The 24,885-nt window shown below is 41.7% G+C and overlaps 1 protein-coding gene across 1 annotated transcript in view; it reads right to left on the bottom strand.

Moving 5' to 3' along the window:
- Positions 1-24,885, bottom strand: part of LOC118947579 (caskin-1-like) — a 111,731-nt gene that overhangs the window by 24,291 nt on the left and 62,555 nt on the right. Inside the window, exons 12-16 of the mRNA XM_036972508.1 lie at positions 23,926-24,125; positions 23,524-23,605; positions 8,001-8,077; positions 2,220-2,327; positions 1,750-1,851 (exon numbers count right to left, since the gene is read on the bottom strand). Coding sequence (XP_036828403.1) covers positions 1,750-1,851; positions 2,220-2,327; positions 8,001-8,077; positions 23,524-23,605; positions 23,926-24,125 — 569 coding nt within the window. The remainder of the gene's footprint in view (positions 1-1,749; positions 1,852-2,219; positions 2,328-8,000; positions 8,078-23,523; positions 23,606-23,925; positions 24,126-24,885) is intronic.

Raw genomic sequence — 24,885 nt, 5'->3', positions numbered from 1 at the left:
ATTAATATTGGTATGGCCCAGAATATCCTCATTACTATTGGTATGGCCCAGAATATCCTCATTAATATTGGTATGGCCCAGAATATCCTCATTACTATTGGTATGGCCCAGAATATCCTCATTACTATTGGTATGGTCCAGAATATCCTCATTAATATTGGTATGGCCCAGAATATCCTCATTACTATGGGTATGGCCCAGAATATCCTCATTAATATTGGTATGGCCCAGAATATCCTCATTACTATTGGTATGGCCCAGAATATCCTCATTAATATTGGTATGGTCCAGAATATCCTCATTAATATTGGTATGGCCCAGAATATCCTCATTACTATTGGTATGGCCCAGAATATCCTCATTAATATTGGTATGGCCCAGAATATCCTCATTGATATCAATATGGCCCAGAATATCCTCATTAATATCAGTATGGCCCAGAATATCCTCATTAATATTGGTATGGCCCAGAATATCCTCATTACTATTGGTATGGCCCAGAGTATCCTCATTACTATTGGTATGGCCCAGAGTATCCTCATTACTATTGATATGGCCCAGAGTATCCTCATTACTATTGGTATGGCCCAGAGTATCCTCATTACTATTGATATGGCCCAGAGTATCCTCATTAATATTGGTATTATTAATATTGGTATGGCCCAGAATATCCTCATTAATATTGGTATGGCCCAGAGTATCCTCATTAATATTGGTATCATTAATATTGGTATGGCCCAGAATATCCTCATTAATATCAGTATCATTAATATCAGTATGGCCCAGAGTATCCTCATTAATATTGGTATCATTAATATTGGTATGGCCCAGAATATCCTCATTAATATTGGTATGGCCCAGAATATCCTCATTAATATCAGTATGGCCCAGAGTATCCTCATTAATATCAGTATGGCCCAGAATATCCTCATTAATATTGGTATCATTAATATTGGCATGGCCCAGAATATCCTCATTAATATTGGTATGGCCCAGAGTATCCTCATTACTATTGGTATGTCCCAGAGTATCCTCATTAATATTGGTATGGCCCAGAGTATCCTCATTAATGTTGGTATGGTCCAGAGTACCCTCATTAATATTGGTATGGTCCAGAGTATCCTCATTACTATTGGTATGGCCCAGAGTATCCTCATTAATATTGGTATGGCCCAGAGTATCCTCATTACTATTGGTATGGCCCAGAGTATCCTCATTACTATTGGTATGGCCCAGAGTATCCTCATTACTATTGGTATGGCCCAGATTATCCTCATTAATATTGGTATGGCCCAGAGTATCCTCATTAATATTGGTATGGCCCAGAGTACCCTCATTAATATTGGTATGGCCCAGAGTATCCTCATTAATATTGGTATGGCCCAGAGTACCCTCATTAATATTGGTATGGCCCAGAGTACCCTCATTAATATTGATATGGGCCAGAGTACCCTCATTAATATTGATATGGCCCAGAGTACCCTCATTAATATTGATATGGCCCAGAGTACCCTCATTAATATTGGTATGGCCCAGAGTACCCTCATTAATATTGATATGGCCCAGAGTACCCTCATTAATATTGATATGGCCCAGAGTATCCTCATTAATATTGGTATGGCCCAGAATATCTTGAAGACACATATCAAATGTCTCAAGACATGGCATGGAGTCTTCAACATGTGTCTTCAGACGTATTGGGGTCATTGTGTCACAAGACAAAGGTGGTGGCTCGGAATGTGTTCTTACTGGTTTGTGGTCAGGTAGCCAGTCACCAGACGGCAGTTTGCTGATCTCTGATGTCATCTTCTTACGATGGCCTGGTTTAGTTACACCGATTGCTGTCAGGTCCTACACAAACAGACACACACGCACAGTCACACACACACACACACACACACACACACACACACACACACACACACACACACACACACACACACACACACACACACAGTTAACACACACTCATCCTCTCTCACACACCTCGCTGATGTACATGAATAAACATTAGCTTTATGCAAATGAAGCGGTAAATAATAGTGATGCGTGATTGGCAGACAACTCAGAGAGGGTCAGAGGTCACAGAGACAGGAGGGTCATGATGACATCACCAGGTCAGGGGTCAGGAGGAGGCCACGCCCCCACAGATAGGACATACGGGATGCCGGGGTAGAGGTTGGGATGACACGTGGTGTAGGGGTCAGAGGTCATCTTACCTCGGGGGTCATGTGGCCTATGGTGTCTAGGTCATAGCCAGCGGTGAGGAGGTGAGTGGTGTAGAACTGCAGCTGACACTCAGTCAACCAGGTCACTACCGCCTCACTCTAGAACACAGAACACTCTCATTGTTCTAGAACATACACTCAGCTCTACACTGTAGAACACACACTCAGATCTACACTGTATAACACACACTCAGCTCTAGAACACACACTCAGCTCTAGAACAATCTAGAACACACACAGCTCTACACTGTAGAACACACACTCAGCTCTAGAACACTGTAGAACACACACTCAGCTCTACACTGTAGAACATACACTCAGCTCTACACTGTAGAACACACACTCAGATCTAGAACACTGTAGAACACACACTCAGCTCTAGAACACACACTCAGCTCTAGAACAATCTAGAACACACACAGCTCTACACTGTAGAACACACACTCAGCTCTAGAACACTGTAGAACACACACTCAGCTCTAGAACACTGTAGAACACACACTCAGCTCTAGAACACTGTAGAACACACACTCAGCTCTAGAACACTGTAGAACACACACTCAGCTCTAGAACACTGTAGAACACACACTCAGCTCTAGAACACTGTAGACACACACTCAGCTCTAGAACAATCTAGAACACACACTCAGCTCTAGAACACTATAGAACACACACAGCTCTACACTGTAGAACACACACTCTGCTCTAGAACACTGTAGAATACACACTCAGCTCTAGAACACACACTCAGCTCTAGAACACTGTAGAACACACACTCAGCTCTAGAGCACTGTAGAACACACACTCAACTATAGAACACACATTTAGCTCTAGAACACTCTAGAACACACACTCAGCTCTAGAACACTGTAGAACACATACTCAGCTCTAGAACACACACTCAGCTCTACACTGTAGAACACACACTCAGCTCTACACTGTAGAACACACACTCAGCTCTAGAACACTGTAGAAGACAAACTCAGCTCTAGAACACTCTAGAACACACACTCAGCTCTACACTGTAGAACACACACTCAGCTCTAGAACACTGCAGAACACACACTCAGCTCTACACTGTAGAACACACACTCAGCTCTACACTGTAGAACACACACTCAGCTCTACATTGTAGAACACACACTGAAGACTAGAACTATCAGCATTCTCAGAGCTCTTCAACCGAACACTCTCATCGTTCTAGAACACAGAATATTCTCAGAGCTCTAGAACATAGATACCAGAGTTCTAGAACAGGGTGGGGGGAGGGAGGAGGGAGTCCAGAGGCTCTGTATGTCTCTGTGAGGTCAGGTGACACAGCTCAGCTCGGTGATTGGTTGTTAGGGTTAGACTGACATCCTTTACCCCCAGGGGGCAGTAGAGATGCCATCTAATCAGGGGGAGAACAACTGCCCCCTCTCGTTGAAGCCACGGAGGTTCAAGCCCGACCGCAGTATTGCAGGCCTTGTTAGTAGAAAACAGTATCCCCAATTATAGTGAAGGGAAAAATGGCAATCTTCATTTTAAAAAATTATCACGGTACCAAATTTTGCTTCTAATACACCAGAAGTATGTCCTTGAACCGATTATTAAGAAATTGTACACATAATAAGTTGTAATTTTAGCTGCTAATGGCAGCTTGCAGTACCCTGGTCGGCCTTCAACTTGAGTTACTCAATGAGAGGGGTCAACACTGAGACAGCCTGCAACGTCACTTACTGAATGAGGACTAACGGCACATGTTATGTATCCATGAGACTCTAGTTCAGAAAACAACCTGGCCTTCAAATACGTTACTGAGTCTTCCCATAGGAATGAATGGGGTCACATGATCGATGGCTTTGTCCATTCTTTTTACAGTCATTGCATCTAACTACATCTTTCTGATGGGACGTTAAACGGGTGTCCTGACTCTCTTATTGTTAGAGTAGGGGTGTTAACCACGGTGTCCTGACTCTCTTATTGTTAGAGTAGGGGTGTTAACCACGGTGTCCTGACTCTCTTATTGTTAGAGTAGGGGTGTTAACCTCGGTGTCCTGACTCTCTTATTGTTAGAGTAGGGGTGTTAACCTCGGTGTCCTGACTCTCTTATTGTTAGAGTAGGGGTGTTAACCTCGGTGCCCTGACTCTCTTATTGTTAGAGTAGGGGTGTTAACCACGGTGTCGTGACTCTCTGTGGTCACTAAAGATCCCATGGCTCTTATTGTTAGAGTAGGGGTGTTAACCACGGTGTCCTGACTCTTATTGTTAGAGTAGGGGTGTTAACCCTGGTGTCCTGACTCTCTTATTGTTAGAGTAGGGGTGTTAACCCTGGTGTCCTGACTCTCTAATTGTTAGAGTAGGGATGTTAACCACGGTGTCCTGACTCTCTGTGGTCACTAAAGATCCCATGGCTCTTATTGTTAGAGTAGGGGTGTTAACCACGGTGTCCTGACTCTCTTATTGTTAGAGTAGGGGTGTTAACCCTGGTGTCCTGACTCTCTTATTGTTAGAGTAGGGGTGTTAACCCTGGTGTCCTGACTCTCTTATTGTTAGAGTAGGGGTGTTAACCACGGTGTCCTGACTCTCTTATTGTTAGAGTAGGGGTGTTAACCACGGTGTCCTGACTCTCTTATTGTTAGGGTAGGGGTGTTAACCACGGTGTCCTGACTCTCTTATTGTTAGAGTAGGGGTGTTAACCACGGTGTCCTGACTCTCTTATTGTTAGAGTAGGGGTGTTAACCACGGTGTCCTGACTCTCTTATTGTTAGAGTAGGGGTGTTAACCACGGTGTCCTGACTCTCTTATTGTTAGAGTAGGGGTGTTAACCACGGTGTCCTGACTCTCTTATTGTTAGAGTAGGGATGTTAACCACGGTGTCCTGACTCTCTTATTGTTAGAGTAGGGGTGTTAACCACAGTGTCCTGACTCTCTTATTGTTAGAGTAGGGGTGTTAACCACGGTGTCCTGACTCTCTTATTGTTAGAGTAGGGGTGTTAACCACAGTGTCCTGACTCTCTTATTGTTAGAGTAGGGGTGTTAACCACGGTGTCCTGACTCTCTTATTGTTAGAGTAGGGATGTTAACCCTGGTGTCCTGACTCTCTTATTGTTAGAGTAGGGGTGTTAACCACGGTGTCCTGACTCTCTTATTGTTAGAGTAGGGGTGTTAACCACGGTGTCCTGACTCTCTTATTGTTAGAGTAGGGGTGTTAACCACGGTGTCCTGACTCTCTTATTGTTTGAGTAGGGGTGTTAACCACGGTGTCCTGACTCTCTTATTGTTAGAGTAGGGGTGTTAACCACGGTGTCCTGACTCTCTTATTGTTTGAGTAGGGGTGTTAACCACGGTGTCCTGACTCTCTTATTGTTAGAGTAGGGGTGTTAACCACGGTGTCCTGACTCTCTTATTGTTAGGGTAGGGGTGTTAACCACGGTGTCCTGACTCTCTTATTGTTAGAGTAGGGGTGTTAACCACGGTGTCCTGACTCTCTTATTGTTAGAGTAGGGGTGTTAACCACAGTGTCCTGACTCTCTTATTGTTAGAGTAGGGGTGTTAACCACGGTGTCCTGACTCTCTTATTGTTAGAGTAGGGGTGTTAACCACGGTGTCCTGACTCTCTTATTGTTAGAGTAGGGGTGTTAACCACGGTGTCCTGACTCTCTGTGGTCATTAAAGATCCCATGGCTCTTATTGTTAGAGTAGGGGTGTTAACCACGGTGTCCTGACTCTCTTATTGTTAGAGTAGGGGTGTTAACCCTGGTGTCCTGACTCTCTTATTGTTAGAGTAGGGATGTTAACCCTGGTGTCCTGACTCTCTTATTGTTAGAGTAGGGGTGTTAACCACGGTGTCCTGACTCTCTTATTGTTAGAGTAGGGGTGTTAACCACGGTGTCCTGACTCTCTTATTGTTAGAGTAGGGGTGTTAACCACGGTGTCCTGACTCTCTTATTGTTAGAGTAGGGGTGTTAACCACGGTGTCCTGACTCTCTTATTGTTAGAGTAGGGGTTTTAACCACGGTGTCCTGACTCTCTTATTGTTAGAGTAGGGGTGTTAACCACGGTGTCCTGACTCTCTTATTGTTAGAGTAGGGGTGTTAACCACGGTGTCCTGACTCTCTTATTGTTAGAGTAGGGGTGTTAACCACGGTGTCCTGACTCTCTTATTGTTAGAGTAGGGGTGTTAACCACGGTGTCGTGACTCTCTGTGGTCACTAAAGATCCCATGGCTCTTATTGTTAGAGTAGGGGTGTTAACCACGGTGTCCTGACTCTCTTATTGTTAGAGTAGGGGTGTTAACCCTGGTGTCCTGACTCTCTTATTGTTAGAGTAGGGGTGTTAACCCTGGTGTCCTGACTCTCTAATTGTTAGAGTAGGGATGTTAACCACGGTGTCCTGACTCTCTGTGGTCACTAAAGATCCCATGGCTCTTATTGTTAGAGTAGGGGTGTTAACCACGGTGTCCTGACTCTCTTATTGTTAGAGTAGGGGTGTTAACCACGGTGTCCTGACTCTCTTATTGTTAGAGTAGGGGTGTTAACCCTGGTGTCCTGACTCTCTTATTGTTAGAGTAGGGGTGTTAACCACGGTGTCCTGACTCTCTTATTGTTAGAGTAGGGGTGTTAACCACGGTGTCCTGACTCTCTTATTGTTAGAGTAGGGGTGTTAACCACGGTGTCCTGACTCTCTTATTGTTAGAGTAGGGGTGTTAACCACGGTGTCCTGACTCTCTTATTGTTAGAGTAGGGGTGTTAACCATGGTGTCCTGACTCTCTTATTGTTAGAGTAGGGGTGTTAACCCTGGTGTCCTGACTCTCTTATTGTTAGAGTAGGGGTGTTAACCATGGTGTCCTGACTCTCTTATTGTTAGAGTAGGGGTGTTAACCACGGTGTCCTGACTCTCTTATTGTTAGAGTAGGGGTGTTAACCACGGTGTCCTGACTCTCTTATTGTTAGAGTAGGGGTGTTAACCACGGTGTCCTGACTCTCTTATTGTTAGAGTAGGGGTGTTAACCACGGTGTCCTGACTCTCTTATTGTTAGAGTAGGGGTGTTAACCTCGGTGTCCTGACTCTCTTATTGTTAGAGTAGGGGTGTTAACCTCGGTGTCCTGACTCTCTTATTGTTAGAGTAGGGGTGTTAACCACGGTGTCCTGACTCTCTTATTGTTAGAGTAGGGGTGTTAACCACGGTGTCCTGACTCTCTTATTGTTAGAGTAGGGATGTTAACCACGGTGTCCTGACTCTCTTATTGTTAGAGTAGGGGTGTTAACCACGGTGTCCTGACTCTCTTATTGTTAGAGTAGGGGTGTTAACCACGGTGTCCTGACTCTCTTATTGTTAGAGTAGGGGTGTTAACCACGGTGTCCTGACTCTCTTATTGTTAGAGTAGGGGTGTTAACCACGGTGTCCTGACTCTCTTATTGTTAGAGTAGGGGTGTTAACCACGGTGTCCTGACTCTCTTATTGTTAGAGTAGGGGTGTTAACCACGGTGTCCTGACTCTCTTATTGTTAGAGTAGGGGTGTTAACCACGGCTTCCTCTGTGATACGTCCTGAGAACAACGTCCAGCGAACAGCAACACATTCCAAGCCACTGAATGATGGAGGGAAGCTTCAGGAAGCAGAAACAATAAACTGAAACAGAAAAGAAATCTGTCTCTGGTGAGACAACACACACACACACACACACACACACACACACACACACACACACACACACACACACACACACACACACACGCTCACAAGCAGGCACACACACGCTCATGCCCGAACACACACACAGACCTCACCTTCACATCTGCCTCTGCCTTGCGATCAAAGGAGCGCTGTTCTTGAGGAGGACAACCAGATGGACTCTTAGCAGCAGCTAAAAGAAACACAGTCAGTCAGACAGTCAGTCAGTCAGACAGTCAGTCAGTTAGACAGTCAGTCAGACAGTCAGTCAGACAGTCAGTCAGTTAGACAGTTAGACAGTTAGACAGTCAAAGGAGCGCTGTTCTTGAGGAGGACAACCAGATGGACTCTTAGCAGCAGCTAAAAGAAACACAGTCAGTCAGACAGTCAGTCAGACAGTCAGTTAGACAGTCAGTCAGACAGTCAGTCAGACAGTCAGACAGTCAGTCAGACAGTCAGTCAGTTAGACAGTTAGACAGTCAGTCAATTAGACAGTCAGTCAGACAGTCAGTCAGTCAGTCAGGTAGACAGTCAGTCAGTTACAGTCAGTTAGACAGTCAGTCAGTTAGACAGTCAGTCAGTCAGTCAGTTAGACAGTCAGTCAGTCAGTCAGTCAGACAGTTAGACAGTTAGTCAGTCAGACAGTCAGTCAATCAGTCAGTCAGTTAGAAAGTCAGTCAGTCAGTCAGTTAGACAGTCAGTCAGTCAGTTAGACAGTCGGTCAGTTAGACAGTCGGTCAGTTAGACAGTTAGTCAGTTAGACAGTCAGTCAGTTAGTCAGTCAGTCAGTCAGTTTGACAGTCGGTCAGTTAGTCAGTTAGTCAGTCAGTCAGTCAGTCAGTCAGTTAGAAAGTCAGTCAGTCAGTCAGTCAGTTAGAAAGTCAATCAGTCAGTCAGTCTGTCAGTCAGTCAGTTAGAAAGTCAATCAGTCAGTCAGTCAGACAGTCAGCAGTAAGTTAGAAAATCAGTCAGTCTGTTAGAAAGTCAGTCAGTCAGTTAAAAAGTCAGTCAGTCAGATAGAAAGTCAGTCAGTCAGTCAGTTAGAAAGTCAATCAGTTAGTCAGTTAGAAAGTCAGTCAGTCAGTCAGTTAGAAAGTCAGTCAGTTAGAAAGTCAGTCAGTTAGTTAGAAAATCAGTCAGTCAGTTAAAAAGTTGGTCAGTCAGATAGAAAGTCAGTCAGTTAGTTAGAAAGTCAGTCAGTCAGTTAGAGTCAGTCAGTCAGTTAGATAGAAAGTCAGTCAGTCAGTTAGAAAGTCAGTCAGTCAGTTAGAAAGTCAGTCAGTCAGTTAGAAAGTCATTCAGTCAGTTAGAGTCAGTCAGTCAGTTAGTTAGAAAGTCAGTCAGTCAGTTAGAAAGTCATTCAGTCAGTTAGAAAGTCAGTCAGTCAGTTAGATAGAAAGTCAGTCAGTCAGTTAGAAAGAAAGAAAGTCAGTCAGTCAGTTAGATAGAAAGTCAGTCAGTCAGTTAGATAGGAAGTCAGTCAGTAAGATAGATAGAAAGTCAGTTAGAAAGTCAGTCAGTCAGTTAGATAGAAAGTCAGTCAGTCAGTTAGAAAGAAAGTCAGTCAATCAGCTAGATAGAAAGTCCGTCAGTAAGTTAGATAGAAAGTCAGTTAGTCAGTTAGAAAGTCAATCAGTCAGTCAGTTAGAAAGTCAGTCAGTCAGTTAGAAAGTCAATCAGTTAGTCAGTTAGAAAGTCAGTCAGTTAGAAAGTCAGTCAGTTAGTTAGAAAGTCAGTCAGTCAGTTAGAAAGAAAGTCAATCAGTCAGTTAGAAAGAAAGTCAGTCAGTCAGTTAGATAGAAAGTCAGTCAGTCAGACAGTTAGACAGTTAGTCAGTCAGACAGTCAGTCAATCAGTCAGTCAGTTAGGAAGTCAGTCAGTCAGTCAGTTAGACAGTCAGTCAGTCAGTTAGACAGTCGGTCAGTTAGACAGTCGGTCAGTTAGACAGTTAGTCAGTTAGACAGTCAGTCAGTTAGTCAGTCAGTCAGTCAGTTTGACAGTCGGTCAGTTAGTCAGTTAGTCAGTCAGTCAGTCAGTCAGTCAGTTAGAAAGTCAGTCAGTCAGTCAGTCAGTTAGAAAGTCAATCAGTCAGTCAGTCTGTCAGTCAGTCAGTTAGAAAGTCAATCAGTCAGTCAGTCAGACAGTCAGCAGTAAGTTAGAAAATCAGTCAGTCTGTTAGAAAGTCAGTCAGTCAGTTAAAAAGTCAGTCAGTCAGATAGAAAGTCAGTCAGTCAGTCAGTTAGAAAGTCAATCAGTTAGTCAGTTAGAAAGTCAGTCAGTCAGTCAGTTAGAAAGTCAGTCAGTTAGAAAGTCAGTCAGTTAGTTAGAAAATCAGTCAGTCAGTTAAAAAGTTGGTCAGTCAGATAGAAAGTCATTCAGTCAGTTAGAAAGAAAGTCAGTCAGTTAGAGTCAGTCTGTCAGTTAGATAGAAAGTCAGTCAGTCAGTTAGAAAGTCAGTCAGTCAGTTAGAAAGTCAGTCAGTCAGTTAGAAAGTCATTCAGTCAGTTAGAGTCAGTCAGTCAGTCAGTTAGTTAGAAAGTCAGTCAGTCAGTTAGAAAGTCATTCAGTCAGTTAGAAAGTCAGTCAGTCAGTTAGATAGAAAGTCAGTCAGTCAGTTAGAAAGAAAGAAAGTCAGTCAGTCAGTTAGATAGAAAGTCAGTCAGTCAGTTAGAAAGAAAGAAAGTCAGTCAGTCAGTTAGATAGAAAGTCAGTCAGTCAGTTAGATAGGAAGTCAGTCAGTAAGTTAGATAGAAAGTCAGTTAGAAAGTCAGTCAGTCAGTTAGATAGAAAGTCAGTCAGTCAGTTAGAAAGAAAGTCAGTCAATCAGCTAGATAGGAAGTCCGTCAGTAAGTTAGATAGAAAGTCAGTTAGTCAGTTAGAAAGTCAATCAGTCAGTCAGTTAGAAAGTCAGTCAGTCAGTTAGAAAGTCAATCAGTTAGTCAGTTAGAAAGTCAGTCAGTTAGTTAGAAAGTCAGTCAGTCAGTTAGAAAGAAAGTCAATCAGTCAGTTAGAAAGAAAGTCAGTCAGTCAGTTAGATAGAAAGTCAGCCAGTCAGTTAGATAGAAAGTCAGTCAGTCAGTTAGATAGAAAGTCAGTCAGCCAGTTAGATAGAAAGTCAGTCAGTCAGTTAGAAAGTCAGTCAGTCAGTTAGAAAGTCATTCAGTCAGTCAGTTAGAAAGTCAGTCAATCAGTTAGAAAGTCAGTCAAGTCAGTCAGTTAGAAAGTCAGTCAGTCAGTCAGTCAGTCAGTCAGTCAGTTAGAAAGTCAATCAGTCAGTCAGATAGAAAGTCAGTCAGTCAGTCAGTTAGAAAGTCAATCAGTTAGTCAGTTAGAAAGTCAGTCAGTCAGTTAGAAAGTCAGTCAGTTAGAAAATCAGTCAATCAGTTAAAAAGTAGGTCAGTCAGATAGAAAGTCAGTCAGTTAGTTAGAAAGTCAGTCAGTTAGAGTCAGTCAGTCAGTCAGTTAGTTAAAAAGTCAATCAGTCAGTTAGAAAGAAAGTCAGTCAGTCAGTTAGATAGAAAGTCAGTCAGTCAGTTAGATAGAAAGTCAGTCAGTCAGTTAGAAAGTCAGTCAGTCAGTTAGAAAGTCATTCAGTCAGTTAGAAAGTCAGTCAAGTCAGTCAGTTAGAAAGTCAGTCAGTCAGTCAGTTAGAAAGTCAGTCAGTCAGTTAGAAAGTCAGTCAAGTCAGTCAGTTAGAAAGTCAGTCAGTCAGTCAGTAAGTCAGTTAGAAAGTCAGTCAGTCAATCAGTCAGTCAGTTAGAAAGCCAGTCAGTCAGTTAGAAAGTCAGTCAAGTCAGTCAGTTAGAAAGTCAGTCAGTCAGTCAGTTAGAAAGTCAGTCAGTCAGTTAGAAAGTCAGTCAAGTCAGTCAGTTAGAAAGTCAATCAGTCAGTCAGACAGTCAGTCAGTAAGTTAGAAAGTCAGTCAGTCAGTTAGAAAGTCAGTCAGTCACTTAGAAAGTCAGTCAGTCAGAAAGTCAGTCAGTCAGTTAGAAAGTCAGTCAGTCAGTCAGTCAGTTAGTAAGTCAGTCAGTTAGAAAGTCAGTCAGTCAGTCAGTTAGTAAGTCAATCAGTAAGAAAGTCAGTCAGTCAGTCAGTCAGTTAGTAAGTCAGTCAGTTAGAAAGTCAGTCAGTCAGTCAGTCAGTTAGTAAGTCAATCAGTCAGTCAGTTAGAAAGTCAGTCAGTCAGTCAGTTAGTAAGTCAGTCAGTTAGAAAGTCAGTCAGTCACTCAGTCAGTTAGTAAGTCAGTCAGTTAGAAAGTCAATCAGTCAGTCAGTTAGAAAGTCAGTCAGTCAGTAAGTCAGTTAGAAAGTCAATCAGTCAGTCAGTTAGAAAGTCAGTCAGTCAGTTAGAAAGTCAGTCAGTCAGTCAGTTAGTAAGTCAGTCAGTTAAAAAGTCAGTGAGTCAGATAGAAAGTCAGTCAGTTAGAAAGTCAGTCAGTTAGACAGTCAGTCAGTCAGTCAGTTAGTTAGAAAGTAAATCAGTCAGTCAGTTAGTTAGTTAGAAAGTCAGTCAGTCAGTCAGTTAGAAAGTCAGTCAGTCAGTCAGTTAGAAAGTCAGTCAGTCAGACAGTCAGTCAGTGAGTTACACAGTCAGTCAGTCAGTCAGTTAGAAAGTCAGTCAGTCAGTTTGAAAATCAGTCAGTCAGTTAGAAAGTCAGTCAGTCAGTCAGTTAGAAAGTCAGTCAGTCAGATAGAAAGTCAATCAGTCAGTCAGTTAGAAAGTCAATCAGTCAGTCAGTTAGAAAGTCAGTCAGTCAGTTAGAAAGTCAGTCAAGTCAGTCAGTTAGAAAGTCAGTCAATCAGTTAGAAAGTCAGTCAAGTCAGTCAGTTAGAAAGTCAGTCAGTCAGTCAGTCAGTCAGTCAGTCAGTCAGTCAGTCAGTCAGTTAGAAAGTCAATCAGTCAGTCAGATAGAAAGTCAGTCAGTCAGTCAGTTAGAAAGTCAATCAGTTAGTCAGTTAGAAAGTCAGTCAGTCAGTTAGAAAGTCAGTCAGTTAGAAAATCAGTCAATCAGTTAAAAAGTCGGTCAGTCAGATAGACAGTCAGTCAGTGAGTTACACAGTCAGTCAGTCAGTCAGTTAGAAAGTCAGTCAGTCAGTTTGAAAATCAGTCAGTCAGTTAGAAAGTCAGTCAGTCAGTCAGTTAGAAAGTCAGTCAGTCAGATAGAAAGTCAATCAAGTCAGTCAGTTAGAAAGTCAGTCAATCAGTTAGAAAGTCAGTCAAGTCAGTCAGTTAGAAAGTCAGTCAGTCAGTCAGTCAGTCAGTTAGACAGTCGGTCAGTTAGACAGTTAGTCAGTTAGACAGTCAGTCAGTTAGTCAGTCAGTCAGTCAGTTTGACAGTCGGTCAGTTAGTCAGTTAGTCAGTCAGTCAGTCAGTCAGTCAGTTAGAAAGTCAGTCAGTCAGTCAGTCAGTTAGAAAGTCAATCAGTCAGTCAGTCTGTCAGTCAGTCAGTTAGAAAGTCAGTCAGTCAGTCAGTCAGTCAGTCAGTCAGTCAGTTAGAAAGTCAATCAGTCAGTCAGATAGAAAGTCAGTCAGTCAGTCAGTTAGAAAGTCAATCAGTTAGTCAGTTAGAAAGTCAGTCAGTCAGTTAGAAAGTCAGTCAGTTAGAAAATCAGTCAATCAGTTAAAAAGTAGGTCAGTCAGATAGAAAGTCAGTCAGTTAGTTAGAAAGTCAGTCAGTTAGAGTCAGTCAGTCAGTCAGTTAGTTAAAAAGTCAATCAGTCAGTTAGAAAGAAAGTCAGTCAGTCAGTTAGATAGAAAGTCAGTCAGTCAGTTAGATAGAAAGTCAGTCAGTCAGTTAGAAAGTCAGTCAGTCAGTTAGAAAGTCATTCAGTCAGTTAGAAAGTCAGTCAGTCAGTTAGATAGAAAGTCAGTCAGTCAGTTAAAAAGTCAGTCAGTCAGTAAGTCAGTTAGAAATTCAGTCAGTCAGTTAGAAAGCCAGTCAGTCAGTTAGAAAGTCAGTCAAGTCAGTCAGTTAGAAAGTCAGTCAGTCAGTCAGTTAGAAAGTCAGTCAGTCAGTTAGAAAGTCAGTCAGTCAGTTAGAAAGTCAGTCAGTCACTTAGAAAGTCAGTCAGTCAGAAAGTCAGTCAGTCAGTTAGACAGTCAGTCAGTAAGTTAGAAAGTCAGTCAGTCAGTTAGAAAGTCAGTCAGTCACTTAGAAAGTCAGTCAGTCAGAAAGTCAGTCAGTCAGTTAGAAAGTCAGTCAGTCAGTCAGTCAGTCAGTTAGTAAGTCAGTCAGTTAGAAAGTCAGTCAGTCAGTCAGTTAGTAAGTCAATCAGTAAGAAAGTCAGTCAGTCAGTCAGTTAGTAAGTCAGTCAGTTAGAAAGTCAGTCAGTCAGTCAGTCAGTCAGTTAGTAAGTCAATCAGTCAGTCAGTTAGAAAGTCAGTCAGTCAGTCAGTTAGTAAGTCAGTCAGTTAGAAAGTCAGTCAGTCACTCAGTCAGTTAGTAAGTCAGTCAGTTAGAAAGTCAATCAGTCAGTCAGTTAGAAAGTCAGTCAGTCAGTAAGTCAGTTAGAAAGTCAATCAGTCAGTCAGTTAGAAAGTCAGTCAGTCAGTTAGAAAGTCAGTCAGTCAGTCAGTTAGTAAGTCAGTCAGTTAAAAAGTCAGTGAGTCAGATAGAAAGTCAGTCAGTTAGAAAGTCAGTCAGTTAGACAGTCAGTCAGTCAGTCAGTTAGACAGTCAGTCAGTCAGTCAGTTAGTTAGAAAGTAAATCAGTCAGTCAGTTAGTTAGTTAGAAAGTCAGTCAGTCAGTCAGTTAGAAAGTCAGTCAGTCAGTCAGTTAGAAAGTCAGTCAGTCAGACAGTCAGTCAGTGAGTTACACAGTCAGTCAGTCAGTCAGTTAGAAAGTCAGTCAGTCAGTTTGAAAACCAGTCAGTCAGTTAGAAAGTCAGTCAGTCAGTCAGTTAGAAAGTCAGTCAGTCAGATAGAAAGTCAATCAGTCAGTCAGTTAGAAAGTCAATCAGTCAGTCAGTTAGAAAGTCAGTCAGTCAGTTAGAAAGTCAGTCAAGTCAGTCAGTTAGAAAGTCAGTCAATCAGTTAGAAAGTCAGTCAAGTCAGTCAGTTAGAAAGTCAGTCAGTCAGTCAGTCAGTCAGTCAGTCAGTCAGTCAGTTAGAAAGTCAATCAGTCAGTCAGATAGAAAGTCAGTCAGTCAGTCAGTTAGAAAGTCAATCAGTTAGTCAGTTAGAAAGTCAGTCAGTCAGTTAGAAAGTCAGTCAGTTAGAAAATCAGTCAATCAGTTAAAAAGTCGGTCAGTCAGATAGACAGTCAGTGAGTTACACAGTCAGTCAGTCAGTCAGTTAGAAAGTCAGTCAGTCAGTTTGAAAATCAGTCAGTCAGTTAGAAAGTCAGTCAGTCAGTCAGTTAGAAAGTCAGTCAGTCAGATAGAAAGTCAATCAGTCAGTCAGTTAGAAAGTCAATCAGTCAGTCAGTTAGAAAGTCAGTCAGTCAGTTAGAAAGTCAGTCAAGTCAGTCAGTTAGAAAGTCAGTCAATCAGTTAGAAAGTCAGTCAAGTCAGTCAGTTAGAAAGTCAGTCAGTCAGTCAGTCAGTCAGTTAGACAGTCGGTCAGTTAGACAGTCGGTCAGTTAGACAGTTAGTCAGTTAGACAGTCAGTCAGTTAGTCAGTCAGTCAGTCAGTTTGACAGTCGGTCAGTTAGTCAGTTAGTCAGTCAGTCAGTCAGTCAGTCAGTTAGAAAGTCAGTCAGTCAGTCAGTCAGTTAGAAAGTCAGTCAGTCAGTCTGTCAGTCAGTCAGTTAGAAAGTCAGTCAGTCAGTCAGTCAGTCAGTCAGTCAGTCAGTCAGTCAGTTAGAAAGTCAATCAGTCAGTCAGATAGAAAGTCAGTCAGTCAGTCAGTTAGAAAGTCAATCAGTTAGTCAGTTAGAAAGTCAGTCAGTCAGTTAGAAAGTCAGTCAGTTAGAAAATCAGTCAATCAGTTAAAAAGTAGGTCAGTCAGATAGAAAGTCAGTCAGTTAGTTAGAAAGTCAGTCAGTTAGAGTCAGTCAGTCAGTCAGTTAGTTAAAAAGTCAATCAGTCAGTTAGAAAGAAAGTCAGTCAGTCAGTTAGATAGAAAGTCAGTCAGTCAGTTAGATAGAAAGTCAGTCAGTCAGTTAGAAAGTCAGTCAGTCAGTTAGAAAGTCATTCAGTCAGTTAGAAAGTCAGTCAGTCAGTTAGATAGAAAGTCAGTCAGTCAGTTAAAAAGTCAGTCAGTCAGTAAGTCAGTTAGAAAGTCAGTCAGTCAGTTAGAAAGCCAGTCAGTCAGTTAGAAAGTCAGTCAAGTCAGTCAGTTAGAAAGTCAGTCAGTCAGTCAGTTAGAAAGTCAGTCAGTCAGTTAGAAAGTCAGTCAAGTCAGTCAGTTAGAAAGTCAATCAGTCAGTCAGACAGTCAGTCAGTAAGTTAGAAAGTCAGTCAGTCAGTTAGAAAGTCAGTCAGTCACTTAGAAAGTCAGTCAGTCAGAAAGTCAGTCAGTCAGTTAGAAAGTCAGTCAGTCAGTCAGTCAGTTAGTAAGTCAGTCAGTTAGAAAGTCAGTCAGTCAGTCAGTTAGTAAGTCAATCAGTAAGAAAGTCAGTCAGTCAGTCAGTCAGTTAGTAAGTCAGTCAGTTAGAAAGTCAGTCAGTCAGTCAGTCAGTCAGTTAGTAAGTCAATCAGTCAGTCAGTTAGAAAGTCAGTCAGTCAGTCAGTTAGTAAGTCAGTCAGTTAGAAAGTCAGTCAGTCACTCAGTCAGTTAGTAAGTCAGTCAGTTAGAAAGTCAATCAGTCAGTCAGTTAGAAAGTCAGTCAGTCAGTAAGTCAGTTAGAAAGTCAATCAGTCAGTCAGTTAGAAAGTCAGTCAGTCAGTTAGAAAGTCAGTCAGTCAGTCAGTTAGTAAGTCAGTCAGTTAAAAAGTCAGTGAGTCAGATAGAAAGTCAGTCAGTTAGAAAGTCAGTCAGTTAGACAGTCAGTCAGTCAGTCAGTTAGACAGTCAGTCAGTCAGTCAGTTAGTTAGAAAGTAAATCAGTCAGTCAGTTAGTTAGTTAGAAAGTCAGTCAGTCAGTCAGTTAGAAAGTCAGTCAGTCAGTCAGTTAGAAAGTCAGTCAGTCAGACAGTCAGTCAGTGAGTTACACAGTCAGTCAGTCAGTCAGTTAGAAAGTCAGTCAGTCAGTTTGAAAACCAGTCAGTCAGTTAGAAAGTCAGTCAGTCAGTCAGTTAGAAAGTCAGTCAGTCAGATAGAAAGTCAATCAGTCAGTCAGTTAGAAAGTCAATCAGTCAGTCAGTTAGAAAGTCAGTCAGTCAGTTAGAAAGTCAGTCAAGTCAGTCAGTTAGAAAGTCAGTCAGTCAGTTAGAAAGTCAGTCAAGTCAGTCAGTTAGAAAGTCAGTCAGTCAGTCAGTCAGTCAGTCAGTCAGTCAGTCAGTTAGAAAGTCAATCAGTCAGTCAGATAGAAAGTCAGTCAGTCAGTCAGTTAGAAAGTCAATCAGTTAGTCAGTTAGAAAGTCAGTCAGTCAGTTAGAAAGTCAGTCAGTTAGAAAGTCAGTCAGTTAGACAGTCAGTCAGTCAGTCAGTTAGACAGTCAGTCAGTCAGTCAGTTAGTTAGAAAGTAAATCAGTCAGTCAGTTAGTTAGTTAGAAAGTCAGTCAGTTAGAAAGTCAGTCAGTCAGTCAGTTAGAAAGTCAGTCAGTCAGACAGTCAGTCAGTGAGTTACACAGTCAGTCAGTCAGTCAGTTAGAAAGTCAGTCAGTCAGTTTGAAAACCAGTCAGTCAGTTAGAAAGTCAGTCAGTCAGTCAGTTAGAAAGTCAGTCAGTCAGATAGAAAGTCAATCAGTCAGTCAGTTAGAAAGTCAATCAGTCAGTCAGTTAGAAAGTCAGTCAGTCAGTTAGAAAGTCAGTCAAGTCAGTCAGTTAGAAAGTCAGTCAATCAGTTAGAAAGTCAGTCAAGTCAGTCAGTTAGAAAGTCAGTCAGTCAGTCAGTCAGTCAGTCAGTCAGTCAGTCAGTTAGAAAGTCAATCAGTCAGTCAGATAGAAAGTCAGTCAGTCAGTCAGTTAGAAAGTCAATCAGTTAGTCAGTTAGAAAGTCAGTCAGTCAGTTAGAAAGTCAGTCAGTTAGAAAATCAGTCAATCAGTTAAAAAGTCGGTCAGTCAGATAGACAGTCAGTGAGTTACACAGTCAGTCAGTCAGTCAGTTAGAAAGTCAGTCAGTCAGTTTGAAAATCAGTCAGTCAGTTAGAAAGTCAGTCAGTCAGTCAGTTAGAAAGTCAGTCAGTCAGATAGAAAGTCAATCAGTCAGTCAGTTAGAAAGTCAATCAGTCAGTCAGTTAGAAAGTCAGTCAGTCAGTTAGAAAGTCAGTCAAGTCAGTCAGTTAGAAAGTCAGTCAATCAGTTAGAAAGTCAGTCAAGTCAGTCAGTTAGAAAGTCAGTCAGTCAGTCAGTCAGTCAGTTAGACAGTCGGTCAGTTAGACAGTCGGTCAGTTAGACAGTTAGTCAGTTAGACAGTCAGTCAGTTAGTCAGTCAGTCAGTCAGTTTGACAGTCGGTCAGTTAGTCAGTTAGTCAGTCAGTCAGTCAGTCAGTCAGTTAGAAAGTCAGTCAGTCAGTCAGTCAGTTAGAAAGTCAATCAGTCAGTCAGTCTGTCAGTCAGTCAGTTAGAAAGTCAGTCAGTCAGTCAGTCAGTCAGTCAGTCAGTCAGTCAGTTAGAAAGTCAATCAGTCAGTCAGATAGAAAGTCAGTCAGTCAGTCAGTTAGAAAGTCAATCAGTTAGTCAGTTAGAAAGTCAGTCAGTCAGTTAGAAAGTCAGTCAGTTAGAAAATCAGTCAATCAGTTAAAAAGTAGGTCAGTCAGATAGAAAGTCAGTCAGTTAGTTAGAAAGTCAGTCAGTTAGAGTCAGTCAGTCAGTCAGTTAGTTAAAAAGTCAATCAGTCAGTTAGAAAGAAAGTCAGTCAGTCAGTTAGATAGAAAGTCAGTCAGTCAGTTAGATAGAAAGTCAGTCAGTCAGTTAGAAAGTCAGTCAGTCAGTTAGAAAGTCATTCAGTCAGTTAGAAAGTCAGTCAGTCAGTTAGATAGAAAGTCAGTCAGTCAGTTAAAAAGTCAGTCAGTCAGTAAGTCAGTTAGAAAGTCAGTCAGTCAGTTAGAAAGCCAGTCAGTCAGTTAGAAAGTCAGTCATGTCAGTCAGTTAGAAAGTCAGTCAGTCAGTCAGTTAGAAAGTCAGTCAGTCAGTTAGAAAGTCAGTCAAGTCAGTCAGTTAGAAAGTCAATCAGTCAGTCAGACAGTCAGTCAGTAAGTTAGAAAGTCAGTCAGTCAGTTAGAAAGTCAGTCAGTCACTTAGAAAGTCAGTCAGTCAGAAAGTCAGTCAGTCAGTTAGAAAGTCAGTCAGTCAGTCAGTCAGTTAGTAAGTCAGTCAGTTAGAAAGTCAGTCAGTCAGTCAGTTAGTAAGTCAATCAGTAAGAAAGTCAGTCAGTCAGTCAGTCAGTTAGTAAGTCAGTCAGTTAGAAAGTCAGTCAGTCAGTCAGTCAGTTAGTAAGTCAATCAGTCAGTCAGTTAGAAAGTCAGTCAGTCAGTCAGTTAGTAAGTCAGTCAGTTAGAAAGTCAGTCAGTCACTCAGTCAGTTAGTAAGTCAGTCAGTTAGAAAGTCAATCAGTCAGTCAGTTAGAAAGTCAGTCAGTCAGTAAGTCAGTTAGAAAGTCAATCAGTCAGTCAGTTAGAAAGTCAGTCAGTCAGTTAGAAAGTCAGTCAGTCAGTCAGTTAGTAAGTCAGTCAGTTAAAAAGTCAGTGAGTCAGATAGAAAGTCAGTCAGTTAGAAAGTCAGTCAGTTAGACAGTCAGTCAGTCAGTCAGTTAGACAGTCAGTCAGTCAGTCAGTTAGTTAGAAAGTAAATCAGTCAGTCAGTTAGTTAGTTAGAAAGTCAGTCAGTCAGTCAGTTAGAAAGTCAGTCAGTCAGTCAGTTAGAAAGTCAGTCAGTCAGACAGTCAGTCAGTGAGTTACACAGTCAGTCAGTCAGTCAGTTAGAAAGTCAGTCAGTCAGTTTGAAAACCAGTCAGTCAGTTAGAAAGTCAGTCAGTCAGTCAGTTAGAAAGTCAGTCAGTCAGATAGAAAGTCAATCAGTCAGTCAGTTAGAAAGTCAATCAGTCAGTCAGTTAGAAAGTCAGTCAGTCAGTTAGAAAGTCAGTCAAGTCAGTCAGTTAGAAAGTCAGTCAATCAGTTAGAAAGTCAGTCAAGTCAGTCAGTTAGAAAGTCAGTCAGTCAGTCAGTCAGTCAGTCAGTCAGTCAGTTAGAAAGTCAATCAGTCAGTCAGATAGAAAGTCAGTCAGTCAGTCAGTTAGAAAGTCAATCAGTTAGTCAGTTAGAAAGTCAGTCAGTCAGTTAGAAAGTCAGTCAGTTAGAAAATCAGTCAATCAGTTAAAAAGTCGGTCAGTCAGATAGACAGTCAGTGAGTTACACAGTCAGTCAGTCAGTCAGTTAGAAAGTCAGTCAGTCAGTTTGAAAATCAGTCAGTCAGTTAGAAAGTCAGTCAGTCAGTCAGTTAGAAAGTCAGTCAGTCAGATAGAAAGTCAATCAGTCAGTCAGTTAGAAAGTCAATCAGTCAGTCAGTTAGAAAGTCAGTCAGTCAGTTAGAAAGTCAGTCAAGTCAGTCAGTTAGAAAGTCAGTCAATCAGTTAGAAAGTCAGTCAAGTCAGTCAGTTAGAAAGTCAGTCAGTCAGTCAGTCAGTCAGTTAGAAAGTCAATCAGTCAGTCAGATAGAAAGTCAGTCAGTCAGTCAGTTAGAAAGTCAATCAGTTAGTCAGTTAGAAAGTCAGTCAGTCAGTTAGAAAGTCAGTCAGTTAGAAAATCAGTCAATCAGTTAAAAAGTCGGTCAGTCATTTAGAAAGTCAGTCAGTTAGTTAGAAAGTCAGTCAGTTAGAGTCAGTCAGTCAGTCAGTTAGTTAAAAAGTCAATCAGTCAGTTAGAAAGAAAGTCAGTCAGTCAGTTAGATAGAAAGTCAGTCAGTCAGTTAGATAGAAAGTCAGTCAGTCAGTTAGAAAGTCAGTCAGTCAGTTAGAAAGTCATTCAGTCAGTTAGAAAGTCAGTCAGTCAGTTAGATAGAAAGTCAGTCAGTCAGTTAAAAAGTCAGTCAGTCAGTAAGTCAGTTAGAAAGTCAGTCAGTCAATCAGTCAGTCAGTTAGAAAGCCAGTCAGTCAGTTAGAAAGTCAGTCAAGTCAGTCAGTTAGAAAGTCAGTCAGTCAGTCAGTTAGAAAGTCAGTCAGTCAGTTAGAAAGTCAGTCAAGTCAGTCAGTTAGAAAGTCAATCAGTCAGTCAGACAGTCAGTCAGTAAGTTAGAAAGTCAGTCAGTCAGTTAGAAAGTCAGTCAGTCACTTAGAAAGTCAGTCAGTCAGAAAGTCAGTCAGTCAGTTAGAAAGTCAGTCAGTCAGTCAGTCAGTTAGTAAGTCAGTCAGTTAGAAAGTCAGTCAGTCAGTCAGTTAGTAAGTCAATCAGTAAGAAAGTCAGTCAGTCAGTCAGTCAGTTAGTAAGTCAGTCAGTTAGAAAGTCAGTCAGTCAGTCAGTCAGTCAGTTAGTAAGTCAATCAGTCAGTCAGTTAGAAAGTCAGTCAGTCAGTCAGTTAGTAAGTCAGTCAGTTAGAAAGTCAGTCAGTCACTCAGTCAGTTAGTAAGTCAGTCAGTTAGAAAGTCAATCAGTCAGTCAGTTAGAAAGTCAGTCAGTCAGTAAGTCAGTTAGAAAGTCAATCAGTCAGTCAGTTAGAAAGTCAGTCAGTCAGTTAGAAAGTCAGTCAGTCAGTCAGTTAGTAAGTCAGTCAGTTAAAAAGTCAGTGAGTCAGATAGAAAGTCAGTCAGTTAGAAAGTCAGTCAGTTAGACAGTCAGTCAGTCAGTCAGTTAGACAGTCAGTCAGTCAGTCAGTTAGTTAGAAAGTAAATCAGTCAGTCAGTTAGTTAGTTAGAAAGTCAGTCAGTCAGTCAGTTAGAAAGTCAGTCAGTCAGTCAGTTAGAAAGTCAGTCAGTCAGACAGTCAGTCAGTGAGTTACACAGTCAGTCAGTCAGTCAGTTAGAAAGTCAATCAGTCAGTTTGAAAATCAGTCAGTCAGTTAGAAAGTCAGTCAGTCAGTCAGTTAGAAAGTCAGTCAGTCAGATAGAAAGTCAATCAGTCAGTCAGTTAGAAAGTCAATCAGTCAGTCAGTTAGAAAGTCAGTCAGTCAGTTAGAATGTCAGTCAGTCAGTTAGAAAGTCAGTCAAGTCAGTCAGTTAGTCAGTTAGAAAGTCAATCAGTCAGTCAGTTAGACAGTCAGTCAGTCAGTCAGTTAGACAGTCAGTCAGTCAGTCAGTTAGTTAGAGAGTCAATCAGTCAGTCAGTTAGAAAGTCAATCAGTCAGTCAGTTAGAAAGTCAGTCAGTTAGAAAGTCAGTCAAGTCAGTCAGTTAGTCAGTTAGTTAGAAAGTCAATCAGTCAGTCAGTTAGTCAGTTAGAAAGTCAATCAGTCAGTCAGTTAGAAAGTCAGTCAGTTAGAAAGTCAGTCAAGTCAGTCAGACAGTCAGTCAGTTAGTTAGAAAGTCAATCAGTCAGTCAGTTAGTCAGTTAGAAAGTCAATCAGTCAGTCAGTTAGACAGTCAGTCAGTCAGTCAGTTAGTTAGAAAGTCAATCAGTCAGTCAGTTAGAAAGTCAGTCAGTCAGTTAGAAAGTCAGTCAGTCAGTCAGTTAGAAAGTCAGTCAGTCAGTCAGTTAGAAAGTCAGTCAGTCAGTCAGTCAGTTATAAAATCAGTCAGTCAGTTAGAAAGTCATTCAGTCAGTCAGTAAGAAAGTCAGTCAGTCAGTTATAAAATCAGTCAGTCAGTCATTCAGTCAGTCAATTAGAAAGTCAGTCAGTTAGTAAGTCAGTCAGTTAGAAAGTCAGTCAGTCAGTCAGTCAGTCAGTTAGAAAGTCAGTCAGTCAGTCAGTCAGTTAGTAAGTCAGTCAGTTAGTAAGTCAATCAGTCAGTCAGTTAGAAAGTCAGTCAGTCAGTCAGTTAGTAAGTCAATCAGTTAGAAAGTCAGTCAGTCAGTCAGTTAGTCAGTTAGAAAGTAAATCAGTCAGTCAGTTAGAAAGTCAGTCAGTCAGTTAGAAAGTCAATCAGTCAGTCAGTTAGTCAGTTAGAAAGTCAATCAGTCAATCAGTCAGTCAGTCAGACAGTCAGTCAGTCAGTTAGAAAGTCAGTCAGTCAGTTAGAAAGTCAGTCAGTCAGTTAGAAAGTCAGTCAGTTAGAAAGTCAGTCAGTCAGTTAGAAAGTCAGTCAGTCAGTCATTTAGTCAGTCAGTCAGTCAGTTAGAAAGTCAGTTAGTAAGTCAGTCAGTTAGAAAGTTAGTCAGTCATTTAGTCAGTCAGTTAGAAAATCAGTTAGTCAGTCAGTTAGAAAGTCAGTCAGTCAGTTAGTTAGAAAGTCATTCAGTCAGTCAGTCAGTTAGTCAGTTGGCTCCACAGACCTGGACTGGTCCTGTTACTATTATTATAGTTGTTATTAATATTACAGTAATATTATTCTGGGTACCTGCTGCCTGCTCCACAGACCTGGACTGGTCCTGTTACTATTATTATAGTTGTTATTAATATTACAGTAATATTATTCTGGTTACCTGCTGCCTGCTCCACAGACCTGGACTGGTCCTGTTACTATTATTATAGTTGTTATTAATATTACAGTAATATTATTCTGGGTACCTGCTGCCTGCTCCACAGACTTGGACTGCTCCAACAGATGCTCCTTTGCCTTTATTGACTGGGACATCACTGTGGCTAGGAGCTAAACATAAACACACACATGCACAAGAGCTTAGTCAATCTGTGAATCGGAGTTGAAGAACAAGTTAGCACAAACACACACCTGAAACACACACACACTCCTGAAACACACACACACATACTTGTGAAACACACACACACACACACACACACACACACACACACACACACACACACACACACACACACACACACACACACACACACACACACACACACACACACACACACACACACACACACACACACACAAGCCTGAAACACACACACACCAGAGACAGGCTTAGTTCCTCTGTCAATCAGAGGAAGACTGACACCCACCTTGACTCCCTCCGACTGCGCGTGGAGCCCGGGAGCGTTGAGGCCGTGTGTGTTCAGGCTGCTAGCTGGCGTGTTAGTAGCGTGTGCTGTGGCAGGCGGAGGAGGCGTATTCAGGGCGTGTTGTGTATTTCCAGAACTCTGGACGCTGCCGAGGGAACGAACGCTACCCAGACTACCCACACTGCTGCTACGGTCACCACCTACACAAATCCACAAATGTACATACACACACGCACGCACGCACGCACGCACGCACACACGCAAACACACACACACACACACACACACACACACACACACACACACACACACACACACACACACACACACACACACGCACACACACACACACACACACAGGTTTAGATATAATGTGGTGTTCCTCAGGGTTCTAGTCTAGGAACAGATAGACAGAATGTGGTGTTCCTCAGGGTTCTATTCTAGGAATAGATAGATAGAATGTGGTGTTCCTCAGGGTTCTAGTCTAGGAATAGATAGATAGAATGTGGTGTTCCTCAGGGTTCTATTCTAGGAATAGATAGAATGTGGTGTTCGTCAGGGTTCTACTCTAGGAATAGATAGATAGAATGTGGTGTTCCTCAGGGTTCTATTATAGGAATAGATAGAATGTGGTTTTCGTCAGGGTTCTATTCTAGGAATAGATAGAATGTGGTGTTCGTCAGGGTTCTATTCTAGGAATAGATAGAATGTGGTGTTCATCAGGGTTCTATTCTAGGAATAGATAGATAGAATGTGGTGTTCCTCAGGGTTCTATTCTAGGAATAGATAGATAGAATGTGGTGTTCCTCAGGGTTCTATTCTAGGAATAGATAGAATGTGGTGTTCCTCATGGTTCTATTCTAGGAATAGATAGAATGTGGTGTTCCTCAGGGTTCTATTCTAGGACCTCCTCTTATTTCTGATAGTAATAATGATATGATCAACGTCATCTATTATGCA

The sequence above is a fragment of the Oncorhynchus mykiss genome, unplaced genomic scaffold (genome assembly GCF_013265735.2).
Source record: "Oncorhynchus mykiss isolate Arlee unplaced genomic scaffold, USDA_OmykA_1.1 un_scaffold_169, whole genome shotgun sequence".
Classification (NCBI taxonomy): domain Eukaryota; kingdom Metazoa; phylum Chordata; class Actinopteri; order Salmoniformes; family Salmonidae; genus Oncorhynchus; species Oncorhynchus mykiss.
This window is presented reverse-complemented; position numbering and strand designations above follow the sequence as displayed.